This window comes from Alternaria rosae (assembly GCF_020736505.1).
Source record: "Alternaria rosae strain MPI-PUGE-AT-0040 chromosome Unknown BKA58scaffold_1, whole genome shotgun sequence".
Classification (NCBI taxonomy): domain Eukaryota; kingdom Fungi; phylum Ascomycota; class Dothideomycetes; order Pleosporales; family Pleosporaceae; genus Alternaria; species Alternaria rosae.
This window is the reverse complement of record NW_025763570.1, coordinates 1,898,362-1,911,553: the sequence shown is the minus strand read 5'-3', so window position 1 is coordinate 1,911,553 and position 13,192 is coordinate 1,898,362. Positions and strand designations below refer to the sequence as shown.

The window sequence follows — 13,192 nt, the reverse complement described above, 5'->3', positions numbered from 1 at the left end:
TTTTAACGATCAATCAAGAGAGACTTTGAACAAAAGACATACACCCTAAAAAGGGAACTTTGACCCAGACCATGTTCGTCATGCACATCCCGACCCGTCATCCCAAGCAACGAGCGCCTTGCAGAAGGCCTCCTCCCTGGCTCACATCATGGGATTAGAGTAATGTTACAACTTGTGTGTCCATCTCTTTAAGCATATCGATGAAACGAGTGTTATACTCCTCCATAAGCTCGTCAACATCTTTGTTTGTCACATACTCAATTTCGTCTTGTCGATGCCAGATAGTCCACCATCCAGCATAATGCATTTCAACGACACCAAGGCGAACGTAGCGACCTGGCTGATCTGTCTCCATAACAATCAGCGCCCACTGACCACCAGATCGCTTATATGGCCCGTGATTCAGAGTGAGGAAAAGAAGGTATAGCTGAGTTGGGATGTCATGGCCCCGGCCCCGGCCCACATCATCCCATCTTGGGTCGTCATGTGCCATTTCGCTTGAAGTCGCCGACAAGCTTTCATATATTGCGTCCTTGAGCGGTATTTGACCGTCCGCTTGGTGCCGAATGTCGCAGAACCTCAACCGTGGGCAACGTATAGTGATCGCGGCTTCAATAACTCTACCAGACACGGTCGGTCCATGCACTGCGTACCGAACTTCGAGGACTTCAACAGTGGAAAGGACTTCGTGGGCCCCCATCCATGTGACATGTGTGCTTGTGGATGCCCACGACCAAGTAGGTATGCTTCCAGCCATGCGCCGTTTAACTGCAGCAAGTTGGTTTCCGGTCCATGGAGCTCGCATGCGGGGACCGTGCCACAGTATGTCAATACAAAGACTTGATCGCCAAATCCCAGCAGTGTATTCATCGTCCTGTCGTAGTGACTGCATTATCTTTGCAATCGCAGCAATTGCTGGCAAACGATCCTTGCTGTATGTAAGTCTCCGTTTACTGTACAACTCCACCATTTGGTGCCACGCGTATGTAAGATCCGGGTTCTCAGATTGAAGGATCTTTGTTGTACGATTTATCGTCATTAGCTCTCCGATCGATCTTGACAGGACCCAGTTTGACTGTCGACTCTGGGATTCGACTGCTTGTTGACATTGCCATATCACCTCGTTAGGACCAAAATGTACTACGCGGGGAGATAGTACAAGCTCCTGAAATACCCATGCTCGCCTTAAAAGCGGCCATGTGTCATCCTCCGAATCCGTTGTAAGCCGTACATATACTCCGGGGTAGCCTGGAAGTGGTTCTTCGACGAATTTCGGGTCGGGTGTCCGAAAGAAACCCTTTGATGAATTTTCAGAAGCGGATGCGGCGATTGTGAGGAAGGCATTCGCATAGATATCAGCCATCTTTGCCGACTGGTCACGCCAGTCTTCGTCGCTATCTTGAATTATACACAAACTATCGATCCACAAATAAAAGATCCCTAAGATTTGGCATATCTTCGCAGCGTCTCTGAAGGTCGCTGGAAGTATACTCACGGGGATACCTTCGTCTGAGTGGTCATGGAAGTTGGTGACCGTTGTCCGAATGATACCTTCCCCGTCTCCCCAGCAGTGACTGAGACAAACATAATGCGCAGGGCTTATGCCTTCCAGAAGTAGCAGCCTACCTTCTTCGACTTTCAGGAATCTGGTGCCTGAACGGCACCTGCCAGGTGCACTGACCATGGATCTTGCGCAATGATCGTGACCCGTCACACATTCTCCCAGCTAGTTTTCAATGGCGATGAAAGAGCTATCTGAGCCAGTCGAGTTTGGAAGTAATTTGCCTGATACTGTGGAGTCCGCTGAGGGGGTTAGTGAGTACCCTTCGACCCCTGCCATCTTACGCACCATCAAGATCAAATAATTCTACGCCAAACGACGCCGGCCCTCGGACTGCTTGGAAACGATATGCACCCCAGTAGTTGTTGCCCCACCAATCGGTGTCCAGGGATAGTCGTGTTAAAGCCCATTGTACGCAAGATAATCGCACACGAGATAACGGACCCTGACTCTCAGCGTCCGCTCGTAGGTCGTGGATAGTTTGGAACGGCTTTCTACATTTTTCACATTTATGTCCGTCGCATACGAGCTCGAAGTCTTCGCTTTGCGATGCCATCCGCAAAAGGCTCTCCAGCCCGAACGGGCGCTTCCAAAGTTTAAAGGACGTGAATCTAACCTCGACCGCTTGTCTTTTCAAAATGCAACAACAATCTGATTCCAGAGAGTTGGTATAGATGTTTCGGTTCTGTCGATCATTTAGAGCTTTTGACAGTCATTGCTTGTTGGATCGAACGGGAAAGGAAGAAACCCACGAGTTGTAGTCGACGAAGTAGATGCGTTACGTTATCTACCCTTCCTAACTTGAATTGGTCTTCTCGTCTGACGTGCTAAGCCTCGCGTCTGTGTTCGTTCGACGGATTGGGTAAAAATTCGGAGCTCTGAGGCCTGTTACAGTGAGAGGTTCACTATGCAGGATGGAGGCTACCCTCCTTTGTAGTAAATGTCTGCGGCTTCCACACCACATCGAAGTACAAAGCGGGGTGGGAAAGACGAGTCGACGCATTTGAACTGGCCCTCCAGATCTTAGGTATGATAGAAGTGATCGGCATGTAAGCAGGCACATTAACCGACGTTTCAAGCTGACAATGCAGCTACCCAGAACCAATAGATTGCGCCACTAGAACGCTACTCCAATCAGGAAAACTGCTGCTATCACGATGCATGCCAGTACGAGAAATCTCTTTGGGCGTCGGTCTCATGAAGCACAACCTGCGCCCTGCTTATGTTGCGCGCGCTGGTTCCATTGTCTGCTTACTTCCTCTTCTCTGCTCACCGACTTGACCGTGATGCTCCTGTGAGACGAGTCAATTCTCCTGCACATGCTTCAGCCCGCTTCAATGCCATGGCTCCATCATGGCGCGTACTAAGTAACTTCACTCTCAGCCTTGCTGCCCTCATCTTTATTCAGCCTCGTCTGATAGCTGCGCAATGCGACATCCCGCCTCTTACGCTCACCTGGTCCAACATAACCGTCACACAAGACGGTCTCGGTGTCGCGCGTGGCATTGAACTTGGTATCGGAACTCCGCACCAGATCTTCGCTTTTAGACCATCGACTACGCTCAACAATACGCGCGTCAATAATGTTATCAACTGCGGATCTGCGAGCAATGACAGCTGCATTGGTGGTCTAGGCGGTGCTTTTGATGCGCCAAAGTCGACATCGTATGCTGTTTCGATCAAGAGCCAGTGGAATGGCAGCCAAATCGACGCTGAAGACAGTACCGGTGCATATGTCTACTTCAACGATGATGTCGCGTTTCAAGAGAATGGCAATGTCGATGGCTTTCCATTGGTCATGGATAGTGAAGTTTGGGGAGGTGAGGATCCCTGAATGCGTCTCGTCTAATCCGGGATGACGAGCTATGAATGAAGCTGACTGATAGCAGGTGGGCAATCTGGTCTACCTCTCGGAACCAACTCTTCCTTCCTCCGCGCTGCAGTCGCTGGTGGTGTCGCGCCATCTCAAGTATTCGGTCTTTGGAGTGGTAGCAGGGGCATCGATCCACACGACGGTCTGCTCGTTGTAGGAGGATATGATCGCGCGCGGGTTGACCCAGCATCCGACTTCACCACTTTTCCGATCGGCGAATGGAACCTCGAGCGGGCCTGCCCTCTGCAGGTAACGGTCACAAACCTGACGTATCAGGATATACCGCTCATACCAGACGGAACCGATGGGCTGATTGCTTGCATTGAGCCATCGACGCAACGCTTCGTCTTTCCTCCAGCGATTGCGCAGGCATTCGGAAACTCTACTGACCAGAATGAGACCGCATATCCGGGGAAGATGCAGTACAATGTCTCGAATCGTCCCGGTGGCGATCTCGTTGTGACATTGGCAGGCGGCTATCAGTCCAGGATACCTAACAAGGAATTGTTCGCGCCACTACGTGGATCTGACGAGTACGGCCGGTATGCCATTACCAATGACAGCACGCTCGAAGCGTTCGTCTCGGATACGCGACAGGATGATCCAGGCGATGTTGATAGCACACTCGGAGGGCTTTTCTTGACGTTCAATTACCTTTTAGTAGACTACGCGAAGAGCGAGTTTCAACTTGCGCCAGCTGTCGCAGCCGATGCGGAAAACGTGTCGCCGAACCCTACCACGATCTGCACACCTACCAACCTCACGCCCGCGAGCCCAACTCCAGCAGCCGAAAAGAAAGCAACCAGTAAAGGTGCGATAGCAGGTGGTGTTGTGGGAGGTGTTGCTGGACTGGCCCTGCTTGGAGCCATGGGCTTCCTGCTGTTCAGGCGGAATCGCCGAGCAAAGAACCCTGCTGTCAGCGAGATCGACGGGCAAACCATAGAACCAGTATCCCGACAGCCGTCAGAGATGATGGCGCATGAAGTTACACCTGTACACGAGATGTCTGCTAGTCGATATGCAAGTTTCCGAAAGCCTGAAGGGAGGGGATGGCATTAAGCGTGCGCGTGAGAAAAAGGGAACGGGAGGCGGGCAGATACGCTTCGGCTATGTAATGACATAGTTTTGCACTAAAATTCTGGGCGTTATCCTGAACAGTCCATTGTTTGTCCAAGTTGCCTTTAGCATTCCATCATGTCTCTCGGCCTTTCATGGCAAAAGCTTCGCTTTCCTAGTCGGCTCATACACAGGAACCTTCATAGGTGCCACATCGCTGTCGCGACAACAGCCCACTTCTGCCCATCTCAGCCAACCTGCATACGTCCCATTGGCGCAGTCGCTGCCATGATGTTTTCTCCACAGCATACCGAGAGTGTCGCCTCCGAACAGCTTCGCCGAAAACCCGTGCCCAAGCTTCAAACACCAGCTGTCCGCCACTACTTTCTCTACGATACGCCTCGCAAGTGCTTGATCATCTGTCTCAATCTCGCGCTCCTTGGGTAACTGAAGACTCAGAAGATCAAATTGCCGCTGACCGCTCCATCCAGTCATCTGCTCGTGTGCAAATGCACCGTCCATCATGCTGAGCAACCAACACTTCTCTCTGACATACTTCGGCCCGTCCCATCCATCTTCTTCATCCACCCATCCTTGCGCCGATCCCATGCATTGGATCTGAATAGCGTAGTCAGTCATGGCTTCGTCGTTGATCACCATTTTCTCCTGTCCCTCTTCTTCTACAACAACCTCTTGTGGTACACGCATAAGCGGGACATGTGACACCATTGGATGCGCATGTGTGCCAATTGTGTTGGTCTTGCCTTCCCAGACCTGGAGCAAGATATGATGTGCGCGTTGCACAAGCGGATTGTTCGCTCGACACATGAGCGAGAAGTTTACAATCTGCGGCTCATCTGAACCCAACGTGAAGCCGGCGAAGTCGTAAGGCGAATCTGGGTTGGAGATGTGTTCGGACCAGAGACGATTTAGGTCGCCGAATTGAAGGATGCCAACGTCGAGATACACACCACCGTACTTCAACAAGAGCGGATAGCGGATGAGGTCTGAGGTGTGTTGTGCGGCATAATGCCCGTCCAGGGTGCCGTTCATGAATGCCGCCGGTACAATCGAGGTGGACTTGGTGTCGATGTAGTTGCCTACGTTTAGTGGAGAATTTGGCACGTTGTCAAGGACATAGATAGTCCATCCCAGTGGTGAGAAGCGGCGGTACCAAGCAATGACGTTGCGTAGTAGGACGGGTGGGATCGTTCGGATGCCAGAATGCCAGAACGCGAATATGGACTTTGAGTCAACAAGAGGTGGTTTCGGCGACAAAAGCCCTTCGGGTAGAGGCCCTTCTGTTGATTCAGGCCCCAGAACCTTGGAAGGAATCCTTGAGGTTCCTGGAATAAATGGGTAGTCCATGATTCGGCTCAGTTTTTGACGGTTTATCTTGATCCCTGAATGAACCTCTCTGTTGACGGGGAACTGCATCGTGAATACCAGTATAACTTTGTTGATATTTATCTGGGAAGTTACGCAGGAGTCACTGTTCGCCGTCCAATGGTCATTTCGACTCATATGTGCTAATTAACGCGTGACGTCATCGTGCATATCATCCTCACCAGCGTTGTGCGAAGCATGAAGGTGTGGTTTGTCACATTTTTCATCTTGTTTTGCTTTAGTAGAAGCACATCTGAATACAGTTCATCATTCTCCCTTTGATTTGGTCTTATTCACGAAGACGACTACCATGAGCACACGTCAAATGTGCACATGATTGACAACCGAGAACCGTACGCAGTGCCAACATAACGCAAAGAGACGGACTATCATATGCTCAAAACTCTGGTAGTCAGCTCAAGAGAGCCTCTCCAGTCCTTGTCTCCTTTCTTGTCAAGGGCAATCTGTAGGAAAATGAACTGCACACATTTGGTAACTTCACTGAAGGCACAAGAAACACTCAAGACCATGAAGAACGTGTAAGCCATTTATGTGAAGAAGGTACAGCAACATGGCTACTTGGCCGAGAAATTGAGCTGTTTCGTTTCCACAGTCGTCACCGCGCCATCGAGTCGCGACTTCCGTTTACCGCCAAGCACGCGACCAAACATGCTGAATCTAGACTGCTACCTTCACTGCCAGACTATCGTCCTCCACTGACACACCACCAACATGCAGCAACTCAGATCAGCTTTCTCGCCCCTTCCAGACATCGTGCGCGGCCCATCCGCACCGCCGCGACTACCACCTCGCCCTTCCCCACCACCGCCTGCTCCAGACTTCCTCGTCATCGGCTTGTTTGCCCTACGACTCACAAAGCGACTGATCGAGAGCCTCGAGTACTATCCCGGTCGCGACGCCGACATCATCTGGCTCGTCAACTTCCTCTCGCCCTTCCACAACGACGGCGAACTAGCCAAGATCTCAGGCGCACGAAGGGATGACTACCTCGCAACGTATCATAGCATTGTCTCACGGATGAAGAAGCAGCCAGAATATCCGATGCGTTTCATGCAGATGAATCCGGATCAGTCGTCGCAACCAGCGCGGTGGAGAAGTAAGATGGAGCGACCCAGAGAGATGACTGATGGTGAGTAAACCTGGACATCTAATGAGCATGCTATGCTAACATGACCTAGCGGAAAGACTTGAGATCGTTAACTTCTGCGACGCAGCAGGCGAGTGGGGATCTATCCTCCCGATACCAGCGCGTGAAGCAGAAAGAATGATTGAACTAGCTGACCGAAGAAGAATCGTGGATCTTGACGAGCACGACCGGCAGCGACTGCAGTACGAAGATAGAGAGGGCTCACGAGATTGCATGCAGTCGCGATCCGAAGATAGAGAGGAATTGCTGGATCGAAGGCCGTCACGATTCGAGCCACATTCTTTACCTTACGATACTAGGCGGCCGCTGCAGAAGGTCAGGCAACCGGAACGCGAGGACAGGTATCGACTGAATAATGCTGGAGTGTGGCGTGGCGACGAATACCTTTCGCCTAATGAGAGGCAGCAGCCAGTGGATACGAGGAGGAGACGTCGGGTGTCTTTTGCGGATAACAGGCAGTACTTTGAGGTAAGAGCTTTGCGTTCAGATTGGATTTGTGCAACCACTGACTTGAGTAGGATGAACGCCGTTAAGAAGATGTGAGATGGCGCGAGCGGTAAAATTTGAGTAACTGGGTGTGCGCTGGAATGGTGGTTTTCCGGGACGAAGATACGATCGTTTATGGCGATCGTGTCTGATCCGCTTGTTCTGAGTCCTGCACATCTTGCCTACTTTGATTAGACTTGTGCAGTGTTAGCAGTGATGTGTCGAATGAAGACATTGGAAACTACTGGTTTCGATTTGACCGACTGGAGTGTGAAATGTGTAAGTTTTGTGCTAATCCTGTAAGAAGTCATACACGCAACTCACACTTTGTCTGGAAACAGTTCGTGACGTTACAAAGCGTCTTGAGATCCAAATCGTATTACGAACCTGGCAACCCGCTCAACAGGTCACAGGTCCGAGGTCTAGGCGAGGACGCTTCGCTCCTTCCATCTACAGCTCTTTCGGGACTAATCGTTCACTTTAGCGCCGGACTTTGAAGGAGCCCAGGGGAAGCTGCAGGCGCCGCTTTTCGCATGCTGTAGAAGAATGAATAAGCCCTAGAAGCCATACAAGCCGGTCTAGAACTGCGACTGCTCCGCGCGTGTATAAATACGGAATGAACGTCGCCCTCCCAACGCCAAGACATGCATTCGTCAATCATATCATGCGACTCTCTACTGCGTCGCACACTGAGGTCCTTCCGCCTCCTCCTCATCGTCTTCCCATTCAGCGCCACCTGCGCGTGGGTCTCCGCTGCCAGCGCCGTAGTCTTCCATGTCGGCGTCCCATTCGACATCTACCTCTTCCACTTCTTCGTGCTTTTCGTCCGTCTTCTCGTTCTTTGGTAGTGCGTCCCGTAGCTTCTGTACCGCAGCATCGTTCTTCAGCCATCCGTCCTCGGGAAATTCGACGTCGACTACCAGGTAGAGATCGCCACGAGCGTCGCTACGCTTGATAGGCATACCCTCGCCTTCGATCTTGAGGATCTGTCCTGGTCTCAGGACGTTTCCGTCTGGTTGTTGTACGTTGAGCTTGAGGCCTCGCCCGTCGAGATGAGTGATGACCACTCGGTTGAAGCCTGTAAGAGCTTCCACCAAGCTGACCTTCAGCTCAGCCCTTAGATCTGCGCCTGCGCGCTCGAAGACATCGTGTGGCGTCTCTGTGAGCGTGAAGATGATGTCGCCCGGCTCCTGGTCGGGTACTTGGTCCGCTTCTCCTGCGAGCACTATGCGCTCGCCTTGTCGCGCACCGCGGGGAATGTAAAGTTCGAGGACGTTCCGGGTTTCCACGACCTTCTTTCCCTTGCACTTCTTACAGCGATGCTTCTCGGGAATGACCTGTCCAGAACCTGAACAGTTGCCGCACGGAACGGTCTCTTGCGTGACGAGGCCGGGGCCGACCTGGCGGAGGACTTGCTTGGCACCTGGGAAAGTTAGTATGTCTAAATACTACGAGATGAAAGATTGACGTACCGCGTCCGTTACAGACAGCACAAGAGTTGCTCTTAGCGCCCTGCTTTCCTCCGCTGCCCTTGCACATGTTGCAGATGATGTTCTTTGTGCTAGAGAACTTGGTCGTCTTGCCCTTGTACAACTCTTCCAGGCTGACCTCATACTCCTGCTCTACCGATCGTCCTTTCCGTGGTACGTTTCTTCCACCGGGCATGCCTCCCATGCCGCCCATTCCAGGCATTCCGCCAAATCCGCCCATTCCGCCGAACATTTGCGCAAAGATGTCGTCGATGTCCGGGCCTTCGCCGCCCATACCGCCTCGGGACGGGTCGAAGGCAGCCATGCCGTGGGTATCGTACATGTGTCGCTTGTCATCGTCGGAGAGTATTTCGTACGCTTGCTTCGCGGCCTTGAAGCGAGTCTCGGCCTCTGCGCGGTCATCTTCTGCGACCTTGTCGGGGTGATGTGCTAGCGCAGCCTACGCTTGTCAGAGATGAGGTCGTACTCGCGTTGTTGTTGCTCACGGACCTTGTGGTATGCCTTTTTGATCTCAATCTTGCTCGCGCCCTTTTCGATCTCGAGGACCTCTGCTCGCGTTAGTAATGATCTAAGCGCTCAGGCGGGTATGCTTACCGTAGAGGTCGATTTCTTCATCCACTGGAGGTGGCATTGTGTTAGTGAGAGTGGTGTCGTAGTAGACTAAGATTACAAACTCTTGTGGCGTTGTTGGGTTAGGAGTGGGTAAGTGGTAACAAGACAAACTGGTCCAAAGTATGTACAAGAACAAAGCGAGGCACAGCAACGTAAAGGGCCTCGTCCAGTGGGAGTGAAGGCAACAAAGTTTCTCCAGATTTGTCGATCACAGGCAGGTAATGCGGGCCAAATTGTTAGCAGGCGCCCCCACTAACGTCGAATCCCTGCACGTCATTTTCACCCGCGAACTCGAACCCTTTGCGTCGCATCAACACCGCCATGTCGTTCTCCTTACTCCGCCCACAACTGTCGCAATACACGTGCCGGTCATGTCTAATCCGCCTATCTCGCGCTTCACGACGTCCGATATCTTCGAACACGTACTACGCCAAAGAGAATAGTGCTAAAACCGATGCAAAGGCCGCCGTACCAACATTTCCCGCACGGACGCGTTTTGCGCCTTCACCAACCGGCTACCTCCATCTTGGATCGCTCCGGACGGCGCTGTTTAATTATCTCCTCGCGAAACGGACAGGCGGTCAATTCCTACTCCGGATAGAAGACACAGACCAGAAACGCACAATACCCGACGCCGAGCAGCGACTGTTCGACGATCTACGATGGGCAGGACTGCAATGGGATGAAGGGCCAGAGGTCGGAGGACCGTATGGACCATACAAACAGTCAGAGAGGAGCGCGATATACAGGGAATACGCGCACCAACTTCTAGAGTCAGGACATGCATATCGCTGTTTCTGTTCTTCCGAGCGCTTGAATGCGTTGGCGGAACATAGACACAAGCTCGGCATCGCAACTGACTACGACCGTACATGCGCCCCGCCCGCGATATCCAAGGAAGAGAGTGACGAGAGAGCGCACAAGGGCGAACCGCACACCATACGTCTCAAAGTCCCAGACCAGTACCCGACATACAAAGACCGCATCTATGGCACCTTCAGGCCTCTCAAAAGACGCGGCCATGTCACCGAATCCGCATATGAAGACCCAATTCTCCTTAAGTCCGACGGCCTCCCTACATACCATCTCGCCAACGTAGTAGACGACCACCTCATGAAGATCACGCACGTTATCCGAGGAAGCGAATGGATGCCCAGCACCCCCAAGCACATCGCCATGTACCAAGCCTTTGGTTGGACGCCCCCAGAGTTCGCCCACGTCGGCCTCCTCGTCGACGAGAACGGTAACAAGCTCAGCAAGCGAAACTTCGATACCGACATCACCGCCTTCAAAGAGATGGAAATCTTCCCCGAGACTCTCACAAATTTCGCCGCGTTGCTGGGATGGAGCCACAAGGAAAAGAGTGATGTCATGGACTTGAAGACACTTATTGATAACTTCAGCCTCAAATTCACAAAAGGCAATACCACCGTCACATTCGGCAAAATGCAGTTCCTCCAACGCAAGCACGCCTTCCAACGCGCTTCGACCGGCGGCCCACCCCTCGAAGAAATGGTCCGCAACGTCTCCAAACTGCTCATCTCCCCCGACTCCCCTTACCAAGACTGGAAGTCAATAATCGGAAGCCCCTTCCCCGACGACTACATCCGATCCATCATAACCGCCGATGCTGAAAACTACACAAACGCGAACGAATTCCTGTACCGCAACTCCTTCTTCTTCACGCCCTTGCGTCCTTTCGACAAACAGCCGCCCATGTCGACTACATCCGATATACCCATGCGCGCGCAGATGCTAGCGCAGGTTGAAGAGAAGGACTGGAATAAAGAGAATTTGATGCAAAAGGTGCACGAGATGATTGATGGGAGGCCTGAGGGGAAGAAGGGGGCGAAGGATGTGTATCATTATCTGAGGAAGACGGTTACGGGGCAGGAGCAGGGCATGAGGTTGTACGATATCTTTGTTATTCTAGGCAGGACGGAGACGCTAAAAAGGCTGGGATTGTTGGTCAATTAGAAGGATGTGTAATTGCGGAAGTGTAACAATAGTGTAGAAGAAACGAGCCATGACTGTATGTGTCAGCACCCCATCCAAGGAGATCACTGAACACCGTGAAGCCTGTATTGACGCTACATTTCCTTCTTTGCTTATTGTTGGCCTAGTGTAGGCTGCGGGCCTGTTTGGATCCTTCCTTGTATGAGGTGTCAGTATTCATGAATTGCTACGATGAACTCATTGATTTCAATTCGTGATATCATCCCATTCCGTTGATCTATTCCATGTACGCCTTCAACGCCTTGCCATGCCATACCATGTTTTCCACAGTTCGTTACCTTCCCTTATCTAAGAAGTCTCCATCTCGACTTCCTGACTCTTAACCTCCCCGTCACCCGCAAGACCAAACACCTTATCCTTGACCTTCGCCGCTAGCAGTCCCATATCCTCTTCACGCGCAATCTTGCTACCAGCCGCACCCAGCTTGGTCAACTGGTTCTTGCTCTCGTTGTTCGTCGCGTATCCGGCTCCGCCCTTGAAGCGCTTGCTGCTGTTGTTCTCTTGCTGCATTTTGCGGGCGAGGTCCGAGATCTGCTTGGTACCGTAGTCGCGGTTGGAGATGAGGGGTGAGGAGGAGAGCGTTTGTACCCAGTACTTGTTCCACAGCGCTTCTAGCAACTTGGCGTCGAGCGAGGACTTGTAGTGCGAGACCTCTAGGGAGTAGTAGTGGTTGGCATGTGCACCGAAATCCTCAATCTTGCCCAACGGAATAGTCTCGAAGCCGTCGCTCTCGGCGCCGCTCACGTTCTTGGAGCCGCCACCCGCTTTCGCTTGGTTCTCGACATACTCTGTTGAGTATGTGCGGAAGGCGCCGATTTCGACTTTACCGGCGGAGACGGTCCGGTCGGGGTCGATCACGATGGCGCAGAAGGGGTCTTGGAACATTTGCTGCGTCTTCTGTGTGTTTACGTCGATGCCGGAGAGCCAGCAGCCGTAGCCGGGATGTGAGTGGTACCAGCCGACGGCGTTCTCCATCTGTCCTTGTTCTCGTGCGCGCTGCAGGAATTCTACCATGTACTCGTTTGCCTCGTCTTGTGCGTTGACTCGTGTCTCTGTTCCTTCGACTGGTAACCGGAATGCGTCGGTGACGACGAACGTGTGTGCTTCAATCTTGCCTAGCATTAAGCCCATGACTTCGATTGAGCCGCCCGAGCGTGCGTGCATGACCATCTTGAGGAGGGCGATGGCCGAGATGCGGACTGAGGTGAAGTAGTTGGGGTCGGTTCGCCATGGGTGTGCGTCGTTGATAGCTTTTTGGGCGGAGGCCGAGTAATTGTAGAGGGCGTCTTTGCTGGGGTCGACGAGCTTGACGGAGTTCTCGAGCTCTGGAATGTTTGTCAGCCATGCGATAGTATGCGGGGTATCGTAGCATAAACGTAGACATGGTATGAATGCAAGCGCAGTCAAACTTACCCCAGGTCTTCAATGCGGTCCCCATGGTTGAAGACAGCGTAGGTTTGTTTGGGTGAGTTTGGTGTTTTGGTGGGGAGGCGACGGAGCTGTATGCTCGGGGCGGGGAGCTCTAGCGCCAAGAGATACAAGGC

The 13,192-nt window shown here is 52.3% G+C and overlaps 7 protein-coding genes across 7 annotated transcripts; 3 read left to right on the top strand and 4 right to left on the bottom strand.

Moving 5' to 3' along the window:
• Positions 1-154: 154 nt before the first annotated feature.
• BKA58DRAFT_396350 (heterokaryon incompatibility protein-domain-containing protein) lies at positions 155-1,718 on the bottom strand (the record flags this gene model as incomplete). The annotated part of the gene is made up of 2 exons (XM_046171351.1): positions 155-1,574; positions 1,627-1,718. 2 exons carry the CDS (start codon positions 1,716-1,718, stop codon positions 155-157), a joined length of 1,512 nt encoding a protein of 503 aa, XP_046030895.1.
• A 1,185-nt stretch (positions 1,719-2,903) lies between these two features.
• BKA58DRAFT_433788 (aspartic peptidase domain-containing protein) lies at positions 2,904-4,493 on the top strand (the record flags this gene model as incomplete). The annotated part of the gene is made up of 2 exons (XM_046173219.1): positions 2,904-3,381; positions 3,451-4,493. The coding sequence occupies 2 exons, from the start codon at positions 2,904-2,906 to the stop codon at positions 4,491-4,493; spliced, it is 1,521 nt and encodes a 506-aa protein (XP_046030894.1).
• A 150-nt stretch (positions 4,494-4,643) lies between these two features.
• BKA58DRAFT_306205 (uncharacterized protein) lies at positions 4,644-5,858 on the bottom strand (the record flags this gene model as incomplete). The annotated part of the gene is made up of 1 exon (XM_046167100.1): positions 4,644-5,858. The coding sequence occupies one exon, from the start codon at positions 5,856-5,858 to the stop codon at positions 4,644-4,646; it is 1,215 nt and encodes a 404-aa protein (XP_046030893.1).
• A 658-nt stretch (positions 5,859-6,516) lies between these two features.
• BKA58DRAFT_11699 (uncharacterized protein) lies at positions 6,517-7,770 on the top strand. Its single transcript, XM_046164054.1, has 3 exons — positions 6,517-7,026; positions 7,076-7,512; positions 7,563-7,770. The coding sequence occupies exons 1-3, from the start codon at positions 6,609-6,611 to the stop codon at positions 7,575-7,577; spliced, it is 870 nt and encodes a 289-aa protein (XP_046030892.1). The 5' UTR covers positions 6,517-6,608; the 3' UTR covers positions 7,578-7,770.
• A 1-nt stretch (position 7,771) lies between these two features.
• Positions 7,772-9,851, bottom strand: BKA58DRAFT_11628 (uncharacterized protein). Its single transcript, XM_046164039.1, has 4 exons — positions 9,615-9,851; positions 9,510-9,568; positions 9,003-9,459; positions 7,772-8,953 (listed from the first exon to the last, which is right to left on the bottom strand). Exons 1-4 carry the CDS (start codon positions 9,649-9,651, stop codon positions 8,205-8,207), a joined length of 1,302 nt encoding a protein of 433 aa, XP_046030891.1. The 5' UTR covers positions 9,652-9,851; the 3' UTR covers positions 7,772-8,204.
• Positions 9,615-11,687, top strand: BKA58DRAFT_11691 (glutamyl-tRNA synthetase). The gene has a single exon (XM_046164051.1). The coding sequence runs from the start codon at positions 9,954-9,956 to the stop codon at positions 11,607-11,609; it is 1,656 nt and encodes a 551-aa protein (XP_046030890.1). The 5' UTR covers positions 9,615-9,953; the 3' UTR covers positions 11,610-11,687.
• Position 11,688: 1 nt separating this feature from the next.
• BKA58DRAFT_11647 (JAB1/Mov34/MPN/PAD-1 ubiquitin protease-domain-containing protein) lies at positions 11,689-13,178 on the bottom strand. Its single transcript, XM_046164044.1, has 2 exons — positions 13,062-13,178; positions 11,689-12,973 (listed from the first exon to the last, which is right to left on the bottom strand). Exons 1-2 carry the CDS (start codon positions 13,084-13,086, stop codon positions 11,937-11,939), a joined length of 1,062 nt encoding a protein of 353 aa, XP_046030889.1. The 5' UTR covers positions 13,087-13,178; the 3' UTR covers positions 11,689-11,936.
• Positions 13,179-13,192: the final 14 nt, after the last annotated feature.